At 33.0% G+C, this 18,064-nt stretch overlaps 1 protein-coding gene across 2 annotated transcripts in view; it reads left to right on the forward strand.

The window, feature by feature from the left end:
* The window catches only part of LOC118264924 (pyrokinin-1 receptor-like), a 103,998-nt gene extending 87,933 nt beyond the window's left edge, over positions 1-16,065 (forward strand). Inside the window, exons 5-6 of one of the 2 annotated variants that reach the window (XM_035577588.2) lie at positions 6,108-6,298; positions 13,550-16,065. In XM_035577588.2, the coding sequence (XP_035433481.1) occupies positions 6,108-6,298; positions 13,550-13,745 (387 nt within the window). In that variant the 3' untranslated portion in view covers positions 13,746-16,065. The remainder of the gene's footprint in view (positions 1-6,107; positions 6,299-13,549) is intronic. The other variant, XM_035577587.2, reaches the window with a different exon arrangement.
* Positions 16,066-18,064: the final 1,999 nt, after the last annotated feature.

Here is an 18,064-nt window from a genome sequence, read left to right on the forward strand (position 1 = left end):
ATCTCCAAAAACCTAGGCGCCTTCTGAAGGTTTACCCCCATTATTAAATAAAAGGTACGAGTATATATCGACGGTTGAAAGGCTAATTCATGTAATCGGCATTTTTTCACAAATCATTTGAAGTAAGTAAAAAAATTAATCGTCAACGAGGGGAAGGAAAAAATTATACCGAATATAACTCAATATCGCAAAATAAAATGTCGCTTAGATCAATTAGTCTTTCAACCGTCGATATAGGTACTGCCAATTTCATTCAACCAATTTAAAAAATAATTAATGTTTTACCTAAGTTATAGTTATGTCTTAACTACTGATATCGATAAGTCAAACGCTGATCAGTTGATCGCTCTGTAATTATTAAGTAATAGACTGAAAGTAATTACAATAGAGGTTTCAAAGTATGCTCTACATTGATACCGTAATAAAATTAACTGAATTACTCATATTCATATTTAAATTAAAAATATAACTATTAGGCGTACGTGGTTGTTTTTTATAGCAAAGTCTATGATCTTATTTATTACATTATGCAAAGTTATACAGAGGTACCTCTGATAATGTCATGTTGTAATTTGACACAAATATTTATAGTCTAGAATCTAAAGTGAGTTTAAAATATATCTAATTACTTTTCTTATATTGTGTTTACATCATATATTATTATCATTTATTCATAGCTGTATATATTGCTGCCATATATTTGTATTTTTGAAAAAACGTGCCTCTGACTGAAATTTTCTCCTGTGTCGTGGGTACGTTTACAAATATAGTTCACATAACAAGATACCCAGACCCGAAACAACAAAAGTTGCTTCGTGCGCGAATCGAACTCGCTACACGTTACACGGCAACCGTGTAGTGTCTTGTATGATTAGATAATTGGCGAAAGATAACTTAATATTAAATTATTTAAAAATCACAGCAGTTAACGAAAAATCTTAATGGACATACTGCTGCACTCAGAGTCATTTAATGGTTACTTAACCCAGCCCTTAGCAAATTGTTTTCGATACAAAATCATTAAGGAATAGTTAAGTAATCATTAAATGTTTCTGAGTGTGGCAGATAGACATTCTTTGCAAAATGCGATCGAAAAGATTTTGAATTAGAATAGTACTCTTTACTAAAGATACAAATAGACTACGACTAAAATTGTGACATAAATGTCAGACATTAATGTCAGTACTGTTCACACTTATACGGATCATAAACCGGCGACTGATGTGACACTAATTTATCGTGTCACAATAAATTTTCCAATTACAGACACTTATGTTTACACAGAAACATTCGTACCTTAAAAATAGAAATATCTTAATAAACTATCTTCATATCTTTTTGTGATGAAAATACGTAATATAAAAAAAGAAGAAAGAAAAATAGTTTATACGCACCGTTGTAAGATAATATATAGGCAAAACAAGAAAATAATTTAAAAAATCCACATATACAGACTTCAGCTAAAATGCCGTAGCCGGAGCACGATGGCTCGAGTCACGGTGCTCATTTTCAGCACTAACCAGTTCAACAATAATTAGAACAATTTCACCACAGCGACACTGTTTCGGAGCAACAACTAATTGAGAAAAAGAAAAAATATACAACACTTTACAGAATAATGTTGAAATATGTATTATGTCGAATTATTTTATTACACAAACCCTTTAGTCCAATAGTTCCCGTATTTACCCGTCAATTACACATAATTAATGGTCTTGTTACCAAGCCGGTATACGTATTGTTTGTAATAACAGGTAGTAATTTTATATCTCTCGTCAGCTGTCTGCTAGGTTTTTGACTGATTTCGGTATTGAACTCATTCGAAATATCAAATTATTGCCTTCCATATTTATTACAGACTAGTTGCCCCGGCAAACTTCGTACCGCCTTAAACATTTTTTTCTCACCTTTTAAACCTTCCCTGGACTTCCACAAATAATTCAAGACCAAAATTTGCCAAATTGGTTTAGCCGTTCTCGAGTTTTAGCGAGACTAAAGAACAGCAATTGATTTTAGATAAAATTAGGTTATACTGGGTAAAGTTGTACATATTTATGCACTATATGCAGTATTCAATCACACTCTTCTTCTTGTACTTATACTACAAATAATTTGGTTCTAGATACATTTACAAACACAAATTATTTTGGATCACCCTGAAAATGCAGAGATCTTCATATATTATACATAAAGCCATTGACTTAAACCTATTCCGTTATCTAAACGATTTAATTTCAAAGTTAGTTTTACAAAATTATCATTTAGTTGATCGTAAATATTATGCATTTTGTGCACGTCATCGTTTAAGATTAGATATTAAGATACTCTTAAACCAATAATGTCATCCATTTTATGTGTAATGGTAATTTTGAAATGTATTATAATCGATTTTTTATAGTTATAGCATTGTAAGCCTTGAGATTTAAACTAATCGAATATACATAATCGAGTATACTAGTTGTTTCGATGTCCTACTTGATAATAAGTTACGGCCTAAAATTTTATTACCAAATTCCAAATGCAGTTTTGACACGTTTGAGGTATGCTAAATCTTTGCATAAATTAAAAGTTTATTTAGTGATTTATTTAAATCTAAAACTTGCTGATCGAAAATAAATTAAAAAATCACGCCAAAAATAGATCAAAAAGAGATCAGATTTCATTATACATAGAGAGCCAAGATTTTGACACTACACACGAATACTAAGCGTTATGAGATCTACAAATTGTTGTTGCGGGTTTGGGCTTGTAGTTTAATTTGTGTTTGTAAATATAGTTACAATAAAGAAGAGACTGAAAGAAGAGAGAGAGAGAGAGTATCACTTACTGACTAAAAACCACCTCGTTCCTACTCCTGCTTTTCGAGCTGGAGCCCCGGTAAACCCGCTAGGTAGTCCGCAGTTCCGGATCAGGCATCAGCCCTACTGGGCCCCATCTGTGGTGGTCTGACGGCTTTACACGACCGCTACGGTAAAATATTTAACACTAAAGGACAACGTTACATTTACTCGTATAACAAATTACTCGTTTGTTGGATAACAGTTAAACTAACTGGAGGTTAAGTATCGCAAACCGGCCAAACTTCTTTTTTTAAGAGACTTTGCTATGTATATTAATCGGATTATTGAACACTGTAAAGTGGGTCGTAACGTTACTACCGACCTTTCTAATAATTGCCCTTTACACACATACGCAGATAAAGAGAGAATGTTCAAAATGTGTATATACTTTTTTAAAAGACGGACCTAAACAACTGTCTTAAGAATACATATCTAAGCAGAAGTTTGTCCAGTGCCGTCGTAGTAAATAAGTTGTCCTAAAAGTATCTGCCATGGCTTTAATAGTGAATAAATAGCTCTTTCATAACAAACACATACGCAGATGTGTTGGTTATGTTTTGACTTTCTCTGTTGCTATCAATTGTTTTCACAGAAACGACGCATCGTGCGTATTTATGAATCAATTTATGCAGAGTAGTCAATGTTTATTAACTTTTTTATGTTCCCAAATTGAATTAACTGGTCCGCTGCAAGACATTTTTTCACTATTATAATCTTTATACACAAAACTACGTTCCATTAAAGCCGTGGCAGATAATTTTAGAACACCTTATATACCTATTTATATGAAGAGAAAATAACGTGAAAAGATTTACCGTCTACAATAGCCGTCGAAGATACAAAATTGTAAAACAGTATTACCCTTTGATCCTCCCAATGTTCTTTATGTAAAATTTTGTCGCAAAATGTTTACTTAAAGCTGTATATTTATAGTCCGTTTAGTATCAAATTCGTTTTAAAAATAACAAACACAGGCGTCGTAATGTGTTTGTTTACATTGTTTTATTAAGAGTCGTCGTGATTCTCAGTGGCACTGGAATTTTGATAAAGCTATCAAAGTGACTAAATTGAGTTACAAATTGTGCCTAAACAACATTTTGTCGCCTGTCTATGTTAATAATAGGGTGTTGGGACGTTCCTAAATCTGTGTTGTGCTTTTGATGTAGGTAGAAATTATATTATCGTCTTTGTTGAATAAGTCTTGCAAAACTTTCTTATATTTTGGAGCGTTAAATATAGATTTTTTAAGGTATATTTTTTATGACGTCACGCCTTTAATCCCCGGTTTGATCCCTGATTTAGGGGTAGGCAGAGGTGCACATTATGGCACATAATGCCAATGTACATCCACATTTCACAATTTATCTTTCAAGTATTCAAGTATTTATTGTATCTTGTAAGTCCCATGTAGTAGGGGGTGAGCCTATTGCTATTGCCAGAAATTTTCGAAAATCCGAAAAAAGCCCAGTAATACTTCACCCGACACGGGAATCGAAGACCCCAGGGCTGTCGCACTTGCAACAACTATTTTTAAGGTGTACTTAATGAAAAATAGGAAATGGCAAATATTATCACTCTTATTTTCAGTTTATCTTACTCACTAGTGTCGTGTTTACGATGAATCCCAACAGATACAAATCACATGTAACACCAATAAAAAAGCGACCGACATATAAATTTGATGTGGTCATAAACTGTCATAAATGCGTACCAATATCAGGTGTTTTTATTGTCTCCATTAAATACAACTGAGCGGATTTGTATTAAAATATTAAAGCTTAAAAGATTATTATTGGAACTGGTTTCAAGATTAAGTAATATTATTGTGTATGCCAAGAATTTGTATCACAGACATTCCACCATTTATGAGCAATTACTGAAATTCCGTCACAGTTCGTCTATTAATAATTATGCCAATTCCTGGTTCATAAATACTAGAACTAGCTGCACTAGTTCGTCATGACCTACAAATTAGACTTACCAATGCAATTGTTAATACAAATGTATGTTAAAATATCATTATAATTAATTGCAAACAAGACATTCGGTTCTGTTAAGATAAAACTTTAATGAAATGACTTCATTACGTAAGTAAAAGTGACATTAAAAAATTCCGTCGTGGCTCGGTATTTTTATCTTGATCTAATTTAATTCTTTGGATGCCTTGGACTGGAAATGTGAGGGTGTAATGGAGTTCTGGAGCCGGCGTCGCTCCGGTCAGAGATCGCAAATACTCACAATATTTTATGTAAATCGACCCCACTAACTTTCGTCGAACTAATAACAAGGACGACTTAACATTCCTAAGTTATGTACCTACGTATCAAAAAGAGATAGCAACAGGATTGAAAGTTGTTTTGTTTTGATTTCCTATAAGAATTAGTAGGTTAGTAGTCCACGAAGATAAACAGTCGTAGATACATAAAAGTTAAGACAAGACGAATATGAATAGACAGAATTAGTTTATATTTTCCTGTAAACATGTGAGTTTTGTTTTTCATTACAGCTTTCATTCGTGAGGGAAATAAAGCAAATGTTTTGTATGTGAACAAAAGAATTCGTGTCAATTTCCGTGTATCCGCATTCTGTTGGACATATTCAATTTTGCGTAGAAAGTTTAATTAAAAGTCTTTCATGAATATACTGGAAACATTTCAAAAATCTTTTACAGAATATCTGTGCAAATGAAGTTTGTTTCACGAAAGAGGTTACATAGCGCTCTACTATACACATTGCACGTCAATTAAATTCACGAAATGCGAATTTCGTCTTTACTTCATTGGAATGAATACTTACTTTTATTTTAACCAAATAAATTGCGCAGTAGGTACCTAGGTGATGAATAATTCAATGTCATTCATAATTAATCATCATGAGTTTCCAAAATTAATTCACATGTGTGAGTCGGTAGGTGTTTAGGAAACCTAATCGTATACTTAGATATAATCGAGTAGATATTACAATAAACGTATTATTTTTCACAGCGCTATTCCCAAAAAACCCAAATATTAAATTAAATAAAGTACCGTACCAAGTTTAGAAAGAAGACAAAACGTAAAGGTTTCGCCAATACAGTTACTTGATTCTAAAACATGAAAAATTCAGTTCGTATTTACTACTGAAAGCAAACAACAAATATTGTATAATATTGTAGTAATATAAGATTGCTCAGCTTCAGAAATTGGAACAAACATCGTGTAGCAAATAATATTTATGATTAAGTCCAGAAGTGTTTATTTTACGGCTAATAGGTATCTCTTGTTGCAGGTTACATTGGCGACGTGGTGCGGTCGTGGAGGGCCTCGCATGGGGAGGACGTACAGCGCCCTGCTGGCGTCACAGCGGCTGCGCGCTGGCGGGGCCGGCGCGTGCGCCAGTGTCCGGGGCACTCGCCGCCTGCGCAGGCTCTCCACAGCCACCACACAACTGTATGATGCGCCACCCCGAGCGCAGGTGAGGTCAGGCCCACAAACAAATACTAAATGGGAACAATGGGCGACGGTAACTAACGCTTTACTAACATTAATCAGTAAAACTCATTACCATATTCATCTTATCTTATACATCTTAATAAGAGTGCATGTTATCTTACACAAATCAAATGATCATGTTATTGATTATATCATGATTGAATGAGATAGCGATCTAATCAGCGACATCTAAATTACTTTTTAAAAATGTGTATATGTGTTTGTATCGAAACAAAAATGACAAATGTTGAATCTGATAAGATTGATTTCACATTTCTTAACAAATTATATAGACAACCTTATTAATATTACAAATAGAATAAAAAAAACGAGGACCACCTTCAATTAATTCAATGCACGGGTCAAAACTTCAATGTCACTGCTTTAATTACACTCTGTTGCTTAAATAATGATATAAATAAATATCAAGTCGAAACGAATAGTATGAAATATTAAAATCACTTGTCACATAACTATGCGGTGTGATTTTAATAATCATATATTAATGTTATCATTCTAATCTATTCCGTGGGGTCCTTGAACTTTATGGGTCGCAATAAAAAGAAACGTTCTTAAAATTTTAGTCGTATATGCGTTGGAGTCAGTTGAATTGGTTTTGGACTATAGACCCAACAACATTCCGCATTTATGTGTCCAATTCTAGCTAAAAATACCCAATTTGTACCGTTTGTTTAAAGTCCAAACGATGTATTTTATTGCCTGCTACTAAGCAGGGATCCTGACCACTGAATAACACTAACAAATTTTAAATTGTACCTACCCAATATCACACTGATTTGTGATTCAAATTAGACACCACGACGCGACGACCGCAACTATAACAAGTCGTACTGTATTTTATAAATGTATATTGATGCTAATAAACTTTGGACTATCTAAACAGACCTTAGGTTAATGTTTTCAAAAATGTCACTAAAAGTGCAAAGCTTGAACATTTGAATAATTTATAAATGCATCCAAAAATGCTTGTGCAAACGTTGCCTACACAGGAAACGATTTCATAGTCATTAGACTAATATTCATATTGATGAGTTGATTAATCTATTTATGTTTCTTGAGCATAGAATACAAACTTTTAGAAGGGTGTGAACTGTTTAGAGTTCCCCAAAATCTTAATCAATGGTCATTCTAAAAGCATATGCACATAATATAAGCTGATTTGATTCATACCCCATAATGTTTACGTTGCAAATTGGCATGCACCATTACGAGAGCTATCCCACCTGTCTGTAGACACATCATTTGTGATCAATTGTTTATCTATAGAACGGGATTGAATGAGTCATGCCAGACTAATGGATTAGGTCATCTAAACAGAGCGACTGTTCCAAAATGTTGGCTAATGGTGATTAGACGGGGTAATTGAAAGGTGTGCGTATTATACCTATTTGTTTAATGAAACGTTTGACAATCAATTAGATTGCTTGTCGTTAGCTTTTGTCCAACCAAAAAAACATATGCAACGGTATGTAGATTTGATAATGGTTTTATAATGCAGTATGAGATTAAAAATTAATGGGTAAATAAAGCAACACACACGAATTTGTGTGAAGAAACTACGAGTTACTATAATATTTCATGTCTCCAGTATGTGTGGCTGAAATCCCTGCAGAAATCTTATGTAACGTGGTTAGATCTAGACGAAATTTTTACAAAATAAAATATACAAGACTAATTGCATCTTATATGGCTACTTACACAACTGAAGTATTGAAACATGTAGCAGGTGTCAAAGTAATAAAATATATTATTACATTCATATGTATACTTAGACTACCAACAGGTTTGGTACTTTGAGAATTGCAAAATCTGAATCACAAAAATGCATAATTTGAACTTTCACTTTTAGTTTACGAGTACTTATTTTTTTAAATATGACAATGAAAAAATCTAAAATATTTCCTAAGATGACATTTTGGACAAAGAACGGGAAGTGTCATTGACAGTAAAAATAAATTGACGGCAAATGAACAGTAAAAATAACTAAATCAATTAAAATTATTAGAACAATGACGCAAACATCCGATATTTTATCTTATCATAGTACAAATTTATAAACAATTATATTTAATATTCCTATTGTAAATGATCAAATTATGATAATAGACCGTCTCCGTGTCACATTGGTTTATCATAAACATGTCTGATGATTCTGTGATATATCTAATGTTTAATGCTTATTTACATGAACGCACGAAATAATAAATTCGATGCAGTTCCAGTTACGTCAATGTCAAATTTATTAACACAACCTGTATTGTTTTTTGTGTATTGCTGGTCGGTGTTTTTGTTATTTAATTTGTCAATTATGCAAAAAGTGTAATGCACGCTTCATACCTTATAATATAACTGTACATTTTTATCTTTTGATTTGATTCAGTTAAAACTGTACAGTATTGTGTAGCCACCTATAAGTTGCTAGCAGAAGAATGCAGAAAATAATAATAGGGCGTTAAAAATATATATTTAAAATCTATGATTAAACCGTATCTTTGTTTTTGATTAGGCATACCTAAATATTAGAAAGTCCACTTAAAGTTTTTAATAGCAACGTGACAAATAAACACGCTGTAACAACTACATAGTATTAATTGTAAATTCTGTTTATTTGTTCATAATATGTTGATTATATTTCTTTATGTCTAAAACTGCAATACCGTATTACATGTTATGTATATACTGTCAAATACATCCGTGCTATTTACACAAACTACAAAGTCATTATGTATTATATTTTATCCGTTTTGTGTATCTATTTGAAATACACAATTTAATAATTACGATGAAATATAGATACTGAAATGTAGTATAAATTAACTTAAAGGATTATGGCGTGGACAGTTGGCATATTACACGTGTTTATTTTCTTGTATAAAGTTACTATTAATAAGCGAAATTGAAAGTTTTATTTCAGGGAACAAGGAGTACGAGTTTGCTTTACGGTTTACGAGATTGAAACGAGACTGCGGTCGGCGCTGTGATTGGCCAATTCCAACGAATCACAGCGCCGAACAAGCTTTTGTGTCGATCTCGCTGAACGTAAAGCAAACTCATACTAAGGCCTCAAAGCATTTTGTAAGACGGTTTTAGTACATAATAAAGTAGGATTAAATAAATATCTGTTTGTTCGACAGTGGCATGATCATAAATGTAATATTAACAATAATATCTTCAAAATTATAGAGCTTGTTTCTGACAAAGAAACATTTTAGACTTGGTACATAGTTAAAGAACATTTTAGACACGTTTTTGTCCTTAGCCTAAGAAGGCAACTGATTGTAAAAACTAGTATCTAATATCTTTGTAAATTGATATAATAATAATAATAATTTAATTTAAAAGTCAGCATTTAATAAGAAGATGGCCGCTCGTAGATACATTAGCAATTGAAGGACTAATCTAGAATCTTCATACTTGGAGTATGAAGATTTTGAAAAACAACGAAAATGAATAGCCCTGTCTATTGTCAGAATCTATCGTATTAAATTAGTTTTGATAACAGTTCATAAATAAGAATACAAATCTAGGACAGCTTACTAAGCTATATGATTTTGTGCGTAAAAATTTTGTTTTAATGATAATAGTAAACAAGAGACCGAAATGGTTTCGCATTTGGTTTCAATATCTGGTAAATCGTTAAGAAAGTAGTTTGTGAATCTTTGCTTTTTAGAACCATCCAGTAGTTTCGTTAATGCGTAGTCTGTCAATTACTCATTCATTTAATGGAAAATTTATGTGTAGGTACTGCTTTATTCACTGGTTAGTGGTTACACTCACACATTTACACAAACGGGGAACAACCGACGAGACGCAGTTTTTCTTTTATTTATAAACCCGATCGAACTTTACTTTACTTTTTTATTTTAGTCCGAACACGATTTTGACCTCAACTCAAGTAATAAATACAAATTAAAGTTTATTGAGCGAAGGTATCTAAAAAATGCTATAAAGACCAATCTGCCCTTGACCGTACGTTATGTCCATTTTATCACATTCGGAATTTTATTGAGGAATCTTTGGGGCAATTTTCTAGATTTAATACCTTTTTTTATTTAACGTCAACATCTTAAATATTCTTAAGATTAACGTGATAATATTGCCCTGGATTTATTAAGGCACACTCTGAAATATTGCGTGGGCCTGAATTGGAAATAACGACTGGTTTTTCCTGCCATAAAACATTTTCAAGACTGCTTAAGTTTTCGTTTTTGCTAACATTAGCATCAGTTAATCTCTAGACCTAAATCGCACTGTTTTTTATAAACAAAATAAGCTAAATACGTTACAAAAACCAGGTTTTTTAAGATTAATTTCCATAAACTATGATTATAAAATGTCGCATTTTATTCCGACATTTATTACCGATGTTAATATAAATTCTTTTAGAGTTAAAAATAACAGATATACCTAGTAGATACCAGTTCACTAAAATGCATAACAGTAGATTATAATTTGCTATAAATTCACCAGTGTTCTTAATTTTAATGTCAGCTACTATGAAATCTATAAAATATCAACAAATAAATATACCAGAATTTAATATTGGGTTATGTATGTCCTCGTTATAAGTAGGTATATAAGCTAATGAATGGCCAAATGGATATTGTTATTAAAAACGTGCCTCGAAAATTAATAAGCGATTATTATTGTAATCAGCGTTTAAACAAATATGTGTGCTGTGCTTGGAATATTAAGGCTATTTATAATTTATTGCAATGGGCTCGGCTCCCAAAGTGAACCACTATGATAGACGTGAAAATACAGCTAGGTTATTCTGTAATTGTAATTAGAAACATTAGAAGTCAGTTTAATCGCTGTCCGCCTTGTCATTGGTTATAAGAATAATTTTGACCAATGACCGGCGAGAATAGGATTGAGTCTCATCGAATTGAAAATTACAGAATAGTCTAGCTGATCTACCTACAAATCTACAAGTTTCAGGGATAAAATATGTCGAAGGGTTTTTGGTCTTATGCACAGCATATGTGCATAGTTAGCGGAAAATTTGTGCAAGACTGGAAAAGTCATTGGATGATTTTTTCTAAGGAAAAAAAAGCGGAAGAATCGTCAAGACTTATCACCGATATAGTCAAGGACTAAGTATAGATGAATCGAAACATTTGAGGATATCAGTATTTAGTTTTGCACCAGACCGAATTTTTGCGAATTTTGTTCTGTAAGATTATGAGTGCTGAAAAGCGAAGAAATATAAACAAAACTACGTGCTGTTTATTACTCCATTTCACCTCTGCCATTAGAAGCTCATAATAAAAAGCTTCTCAATGTTATTACCTGTTAATGGCTTGGGATATATAGGTCTTTGGTTACGCAGCCTACTACACTTCGTCATATGTCAACGTGAAAAGGGGTTTTAATCTTAATAGTCGTGAAAATATCACATGAAATGCAAACAAACTCATTAAATTAAGTGTTAGTGCATACTGTGTCCAAACGTTTATTTTAATGTCAGTTCTGGAATATAATAGCCACATAAAATGTGTTTAGAAGAGGGTACGTGGGAATTAACCTTTATTTTCGTAGGTATTAAGAATTTTATGGGGAACATAATTAAGCTTAATTTCGTTTGTATTTATTTGTCAATAATGAATATTATAGTATTTCTCTGTTCTGTGATTAGGTAGGTATTGATGAAACTTCTCCAGATTGGTTTAAATCACACTGGGCTGGTTTGGATGAGATTGAGAAGATTCTAACAAAAAGAAAATCTTTTACCGACAGCCCTATTCCTATAGATAATAATCGGGATGATCTCTATACCAATCTCATCAAAATTGATTTAGCGGTTTAGGCGTGTATATACTGCTAGCAGATTCACATTAGCATTTATTATATTAAGATTACGATAAGAAGCGCTGAAAAAAGGTTATTCATAAGGAAAATTCCAAAAAACCAATTCATTTTACATTTTTATCGGTGTTTGCGGTAATATCGCTAAGCCTCTTTTTATTATTTACTTATATACAAGATTCCATGCGGAACACTCGTTTCATGTACTAAATTTAGGTGTATAAAGGGTCCACCATTTTATTATTGCCATCGCGAAGAATTTGGGGTACAGACGTGGCATTTAATTTAAATGGATCTGTTTTTTATGTCTCTGAATCTATTTGTAGTCGCAGATAGTATTTCCATTCAACTTTTGTTTTTAAGGCTACGAAATGTAAGATCGGGTTCACTATTTTGTTGTTTGGAAAGGAGTTCATAATATAAATAAATAAAACCACCTGTACAACTTACTAATAAATGTTATGTTACGAATTACAATACAATTTTATTTTATTTAGGTATAGGCGTGGTTGACCCACTGCAGGGAAAAGTGCGTTATGACGTCCTTCCATTTCTCTTTCTGTACAGAGCTTTATTGCGGCCAATCCTTAGGTGTCAAGTTTATCCCGCCATCTCCTTCTGGGCCTGCCACGATGTCTGTTGTCGGAATAATCACAATGAACACAATAATTATTATTATCGACTTATGGCTAGACACAATTTTACCAATAATAATACAATCCGAAAAATGTGACGCGGTGCTGTCTCGAGCGGAAGTGTCGCTTGTCTTATCTGTCAATTGAAATTGACAGTTTAACAAATGTCAAACTGACGACGTTCCCTTACAATACGGTAATTTATTTATGTAATTAACACTAAAAAGCGTTGTTTGGATACCATGCGTATTGTATTCCCCTTTTGAGTTCCCAAGTTACTACACACGATCGTAAAGATTATATCAAATGTTTTGAGCAGGTCTGCACAATAACGCCCCCTATACTTCCTGATGGCGTATTGTGTTGAAAATAAACCATTTCTGCTCGATTAGAGACACAAAATGGATAAAATATTGAAAGGTCGACACATAATATATTTCATTCTTCATGTTATTTTATACCATATTGACGTACATACTACATCTGCATTTTTATATGTAGATAATAAAGAACTCTGATATTAATTTATGACATTCAACTTCCAGAAATACTTTTTTTTTATTATATTGTTTCCGTATATTTTGTTATTTATTTATTCCTATTACGTCAACAAATATAAAATATAATAATTATGAAAAAATAATCAAATAGGTTTATTAATATAGTATGCATTAAGATTTAAGTGCATCATCATAATCATGATTTCATAATGTTTATTTATTTTCCGAATGCATAATGATTTGCTTTAAATTAATTATGTTGTTTGTGTGCGCAGTGTTACAACGGGCGCGACCTACCAACCGTTAACGAGTCCCCGAGCGGGAACGGACACTGGGCTCGAGCGTGGCGACTACGTATCCATGACCCCTCCGACTCCGTCGACTCCCCTCGAAGCATCTCCAACTCCAGTCTTCGTGAGGTCGACGACGAGCTCACTGGAGAAGAGCTGGCCACCTACATGTACCACGTGAACTGTAATATCGGCGGACTCACCTGAGACACGTCTGTGTGAACCACAGTGACCAAGACACGCTCCCGAGCACCGCTACTAGTGACTCTAGGACGGCCTAAAGTGTTAACTATTTTATAGACGTTTCTATGCGATTTTAAAATTGTACATAAGATATTGTTGTCCATTGTTAGATACGGCTTTGTTAATATTTAAATGTTAACGTGCACTCACACGTCCATTTTGGTCTGAGTGCTAATCTATGTTCACTCGAACATAATGGGAAAATAACATCAAAATATTGTCCTTGAGGATCTATATGTATAGTGGACGAAGTCGCCATAATAACTTCCTATCAAGGGATTGAGGGCGTGTTCCTACCTATCCATATAATTCCGGAGACTTGCCCACTGTGTCATAAAGCTGTAATCTTTGGCACGCACTACCCATTATTCATTCTTGATCTATTAATTACATAAGGGTGACACTTCACCTTACATTCTAGTTAGCTCCATAAATCTCCAATCTATACCCAAAAGGATGGACATTGATTTCATACGGAGACATCTGAGAAGAATTAATGTTTGTAATATCGATCAAAATTGTCAGTGATTTATATTTATTATCGAACAAATTGATAATAGTATTGAAACCAATATAGATAGGTGTATGGATAAGTAAATATGTAATACTCTACTGATAATATTAAGTACGGTGGTTGTAAAAAGTATGTGCTAAGCACAATATATTAGCATAGATCGTTGAGTGTGGCGCGTGGGTAGATCGAACTGAGAGCTATGTTTAGTACGGAAAGTACTCTGATAAATTATGTATGTGTTAAGCTGCGAAAAGTGAGAATTCGTGATGTTAAATGTACCGTTGTTTCCCGCCCGAATCTGTTGGGGTCGAGCCATACATCACTGAATCGTACCAAGGGCGTTGGAGGAACTTCATTCGTGTCTGTGACAGTATCACCACGATATACGTCCATGATTCGGTTCGCCATGTGGTACCCCCTCGAGTAATAGGGTAGATGACTATATTTTATTTCAATGTCGACTTGTAGATTATTTTAAAACATTAAACACGTATTTTTTCATTTTCTTAGGGAAACGAATACTTTCATAGACATTGATTTGAAATATCGCGTGACGTCACTTCTAGGCACGTTTTATACGTAGAAATGACGTCGCTAGCTAACTCCTAAACTTTAATACGTTATATCTAAGTATTGTTATCTTATATGACAAAATAAAAAATACGTGTCTAATATTTTTTAATCACCTAACTGACGGCCTAAATAGATTTTTAAGTTTAATTCACAATCACACTCTATTACATGGGACTTATAACACAAATGGTGAAAAGTGGGTGTACATTGTATAGCGGCATTAAGTGCCATAATGCACCTCTGCTTACCCCTTCGGGGATAAAAGATGACGTTATGTTACACCATCATCATCCCTACTCACGACACGCTGGTGTCTATACTTGATGAGACTGTAAATGGCGGTTATATTAGTAATACTAATCCGTGTGACCTAAGCTAAGAATGTATGTACGTACTTAAGAGATTAAAATAATTATACATTGTCAATCAAGTGTAAACGACTAGTGTACTTTAAACAATAATTTGCTATGTATACAAAAACAGACTGTGTGTAAAGTATACCTATGTGAATAAATGGAACATAAGACCCTAAGTGACTTGGATTATAATATAAATTTGTATAAAAGAATGTCCAAAGAGTGATGTTATTAGTTTTGACAATACTCTTGAAGTTTTAACCGAATCATTTTGCGTGATTATGTTTTAATAAGATGTGTCATTATTTGAATGTGTGGGCATTAAAAGGCTTTGGCTGTGTATTTCATTAGATTTAATAAAATTTAGCGAAATAAGGAAATGTAAAAATGACTGTAAATTATGCATCGATGTTTCGTAATGTTTGATTTTTATAAAAAACGAAAAGAAAATGTGATATAAATCCGTTGTTGGACAAAGGGGTTAAAAATTATTTGAATGAAAAATTGTCTAAATTACTTATGTTCCAAAGATTTTTGTTGACATAATATTTTGCTAATACTCGTGATTATTGATTTTCAATTTGTGACCTTACGTGGTTTAGATTAAGACTCATTTTATTTTGTGATCAAATAATATTGTGTTGAATATCTGTTTCCCGTCAGATGCCAATGTAGTCGGGTCACATTAAATTGTTTAGTACGGTAATTAATATCATTGTTAACGGTAGCTAAGTAATTGTTGTTGTAAAATATCATAACGAGTGATCTATTTTGATTATTGTAATATCAATGAATTAAAAGGAATCTCCAACTCATTTGATTTGTTTCTTTTATAAATAAAGTTAAGTTGGGGAACTTCAAACAATTACCTATTTGACAGATACTAGGCCGCAGCGCTCTCTGATAAACCTAGATCTTTTAACCAAGGTGAACGTTACCACATAGGTATGGACCGACCGACGTTAGCATAGGTTTTTATTCTGCTGGTAAGCAATCGCCGCCTTCTGTGGACACCCGAAACACCAGAGGCGTTACAAGAGGGTTGCCTACCTTTTGAGGGTTAGGAATTTAAGGATTGTTGAGGAATCAGGAATGGGGTAACTAGTTGTTGTTTCACGTCGGTGTTCTCAGAGGCCGTGGTACTCCGGTCGAGCCAGCCTATTCATGCCGAAGCATGGCTTTCCCACACTTATCGATTTAGGTAAATACAAATCAATTCAGAAATGTTTGAAAGTACATTTGTTAGTACAAAACAGCTGTTTCACTTTAACAAATATTATAGCTGAACTTTATGGCTAATTGAAAGTACAAAATTTCAATCAAAGATAAATTTAGAAAATCTACATAAGATGACGCAGCAGCGCTGACAAACTGCCTGATTGCGCAGTTAATTTGTAGTTAGATTACATATAGGTAAGTAAACATTGTATATAGCAGTACGATTTCAGCAAAGTATTTACATAGACACATACGTACATTCTTTCTAAACTATAGCCAAGTATAAACACAACAATTTACAACATGAATGGAACGCAGAACTACAAGAAAATACTCAACTACATGAAAAATGTTATCAACAAATCGTTTGCATCGAAATGTGCATTCTTTCGTCCGTCCGTGACGAGAAATAATAAAGTCTACGAAAACAAAGAACATAATGCTTGCATTCTTTGCATGTTTTAACTTAGGTACTTGATGTTCCTTACATTGTCTTGTAAACATGGTTGCAGATTAAGCTATACTAAACTAGTATAAGCTGACCGTTGAATGTACGGAAAGCTCATACAAAGCAAGACAATCATAAACTGGTTATGTATAACTGGATTTGTAGCTATGTACTACGATTTTATTAAGTGAATGCACAGACTTGCATGCAAGTAGATACTTACAAATAAATATCATTCAAGTACCTACATAAGTACTTCTTTTGGCTTCCATTCAATTCCATTTGCTTGATTCTGTTTTTTTATTTATTTATTTTATGGGACACACGTGGATTGTTGGTTCATGTTATATTATCCTAATGTGTCCTTCTTCCTAAAGGATCCTTTTTAGTAATAAATACTTTTTAAGTAAGATCTCGCTACAAAATAAACTGAACTAAAATTATTTCTTGGCTCATTAGTATCTTATTTACATATCATGTGATGTGATTACTCTCATCTTAATATTTTTTTGACACGTGCCAACAAACTTATAGCTAACATTTTTGGCTTTTTGCTGACTATTCGAACACATTAAAGAGACCATCAATATAATTCATTCAATCTACTTGTCTTAATCTAACTCAGAAAAGTCTTTCATTATATTATTCTAGTACCTACGTAGTCAACTTCATGAAAAAGTTGTTTTATATTTAATTAAGATTAGCTTGTGCCAGCAGTTTCGCCCGCGTTCCTTAGGGATAAAAAGTACCATATCACCCAAGTCAGCTCATACCCTGTCCAAATTTCATCAAAATCTGTTCAGTAGTTTCAACGTGATTCACGGACAAAAATCCAAACAAACTTTCACATTTATAATATTAGTGAGAAGTGTAATTCATAATTCTACGTAGTCTTCATCTTGCTCAATTTAAGGACTATCTAAGTGACTTTTCAGTCCACTAGGTTTTGTATTAGTACCTAATACGCTTAAGAATTTCATTGTTTAATTTTAAGTACTATTCACACTTGATTCGTTTTCAAATAAAACAAATAGTGAAGTGATTTTATTAGTATGTCAAGTGGAAGATAAAATAATAACTAAAACAGTTCCTATGTTGAAGTTACCTACTTGAAATCATGTTCATGGAATCATGTGCCTTCCAATAGT

The sequence above is a fragment of the Spodoptera frugiperda genome, chromosome 28, assembly GCF_023101765.2.
Source record: "Spodoptera frugiperda isolate SF20-4 chromosome 28, AGI-APGP_CSIRO_Sfru_2.0, whole genome shotgun sequence".
NCBI lineage: Eukaryota > Metazoa > Arthropoda > Insecta > Lepidoptera > Noctuidae > Spodoptera > Spodoptera frugiperda.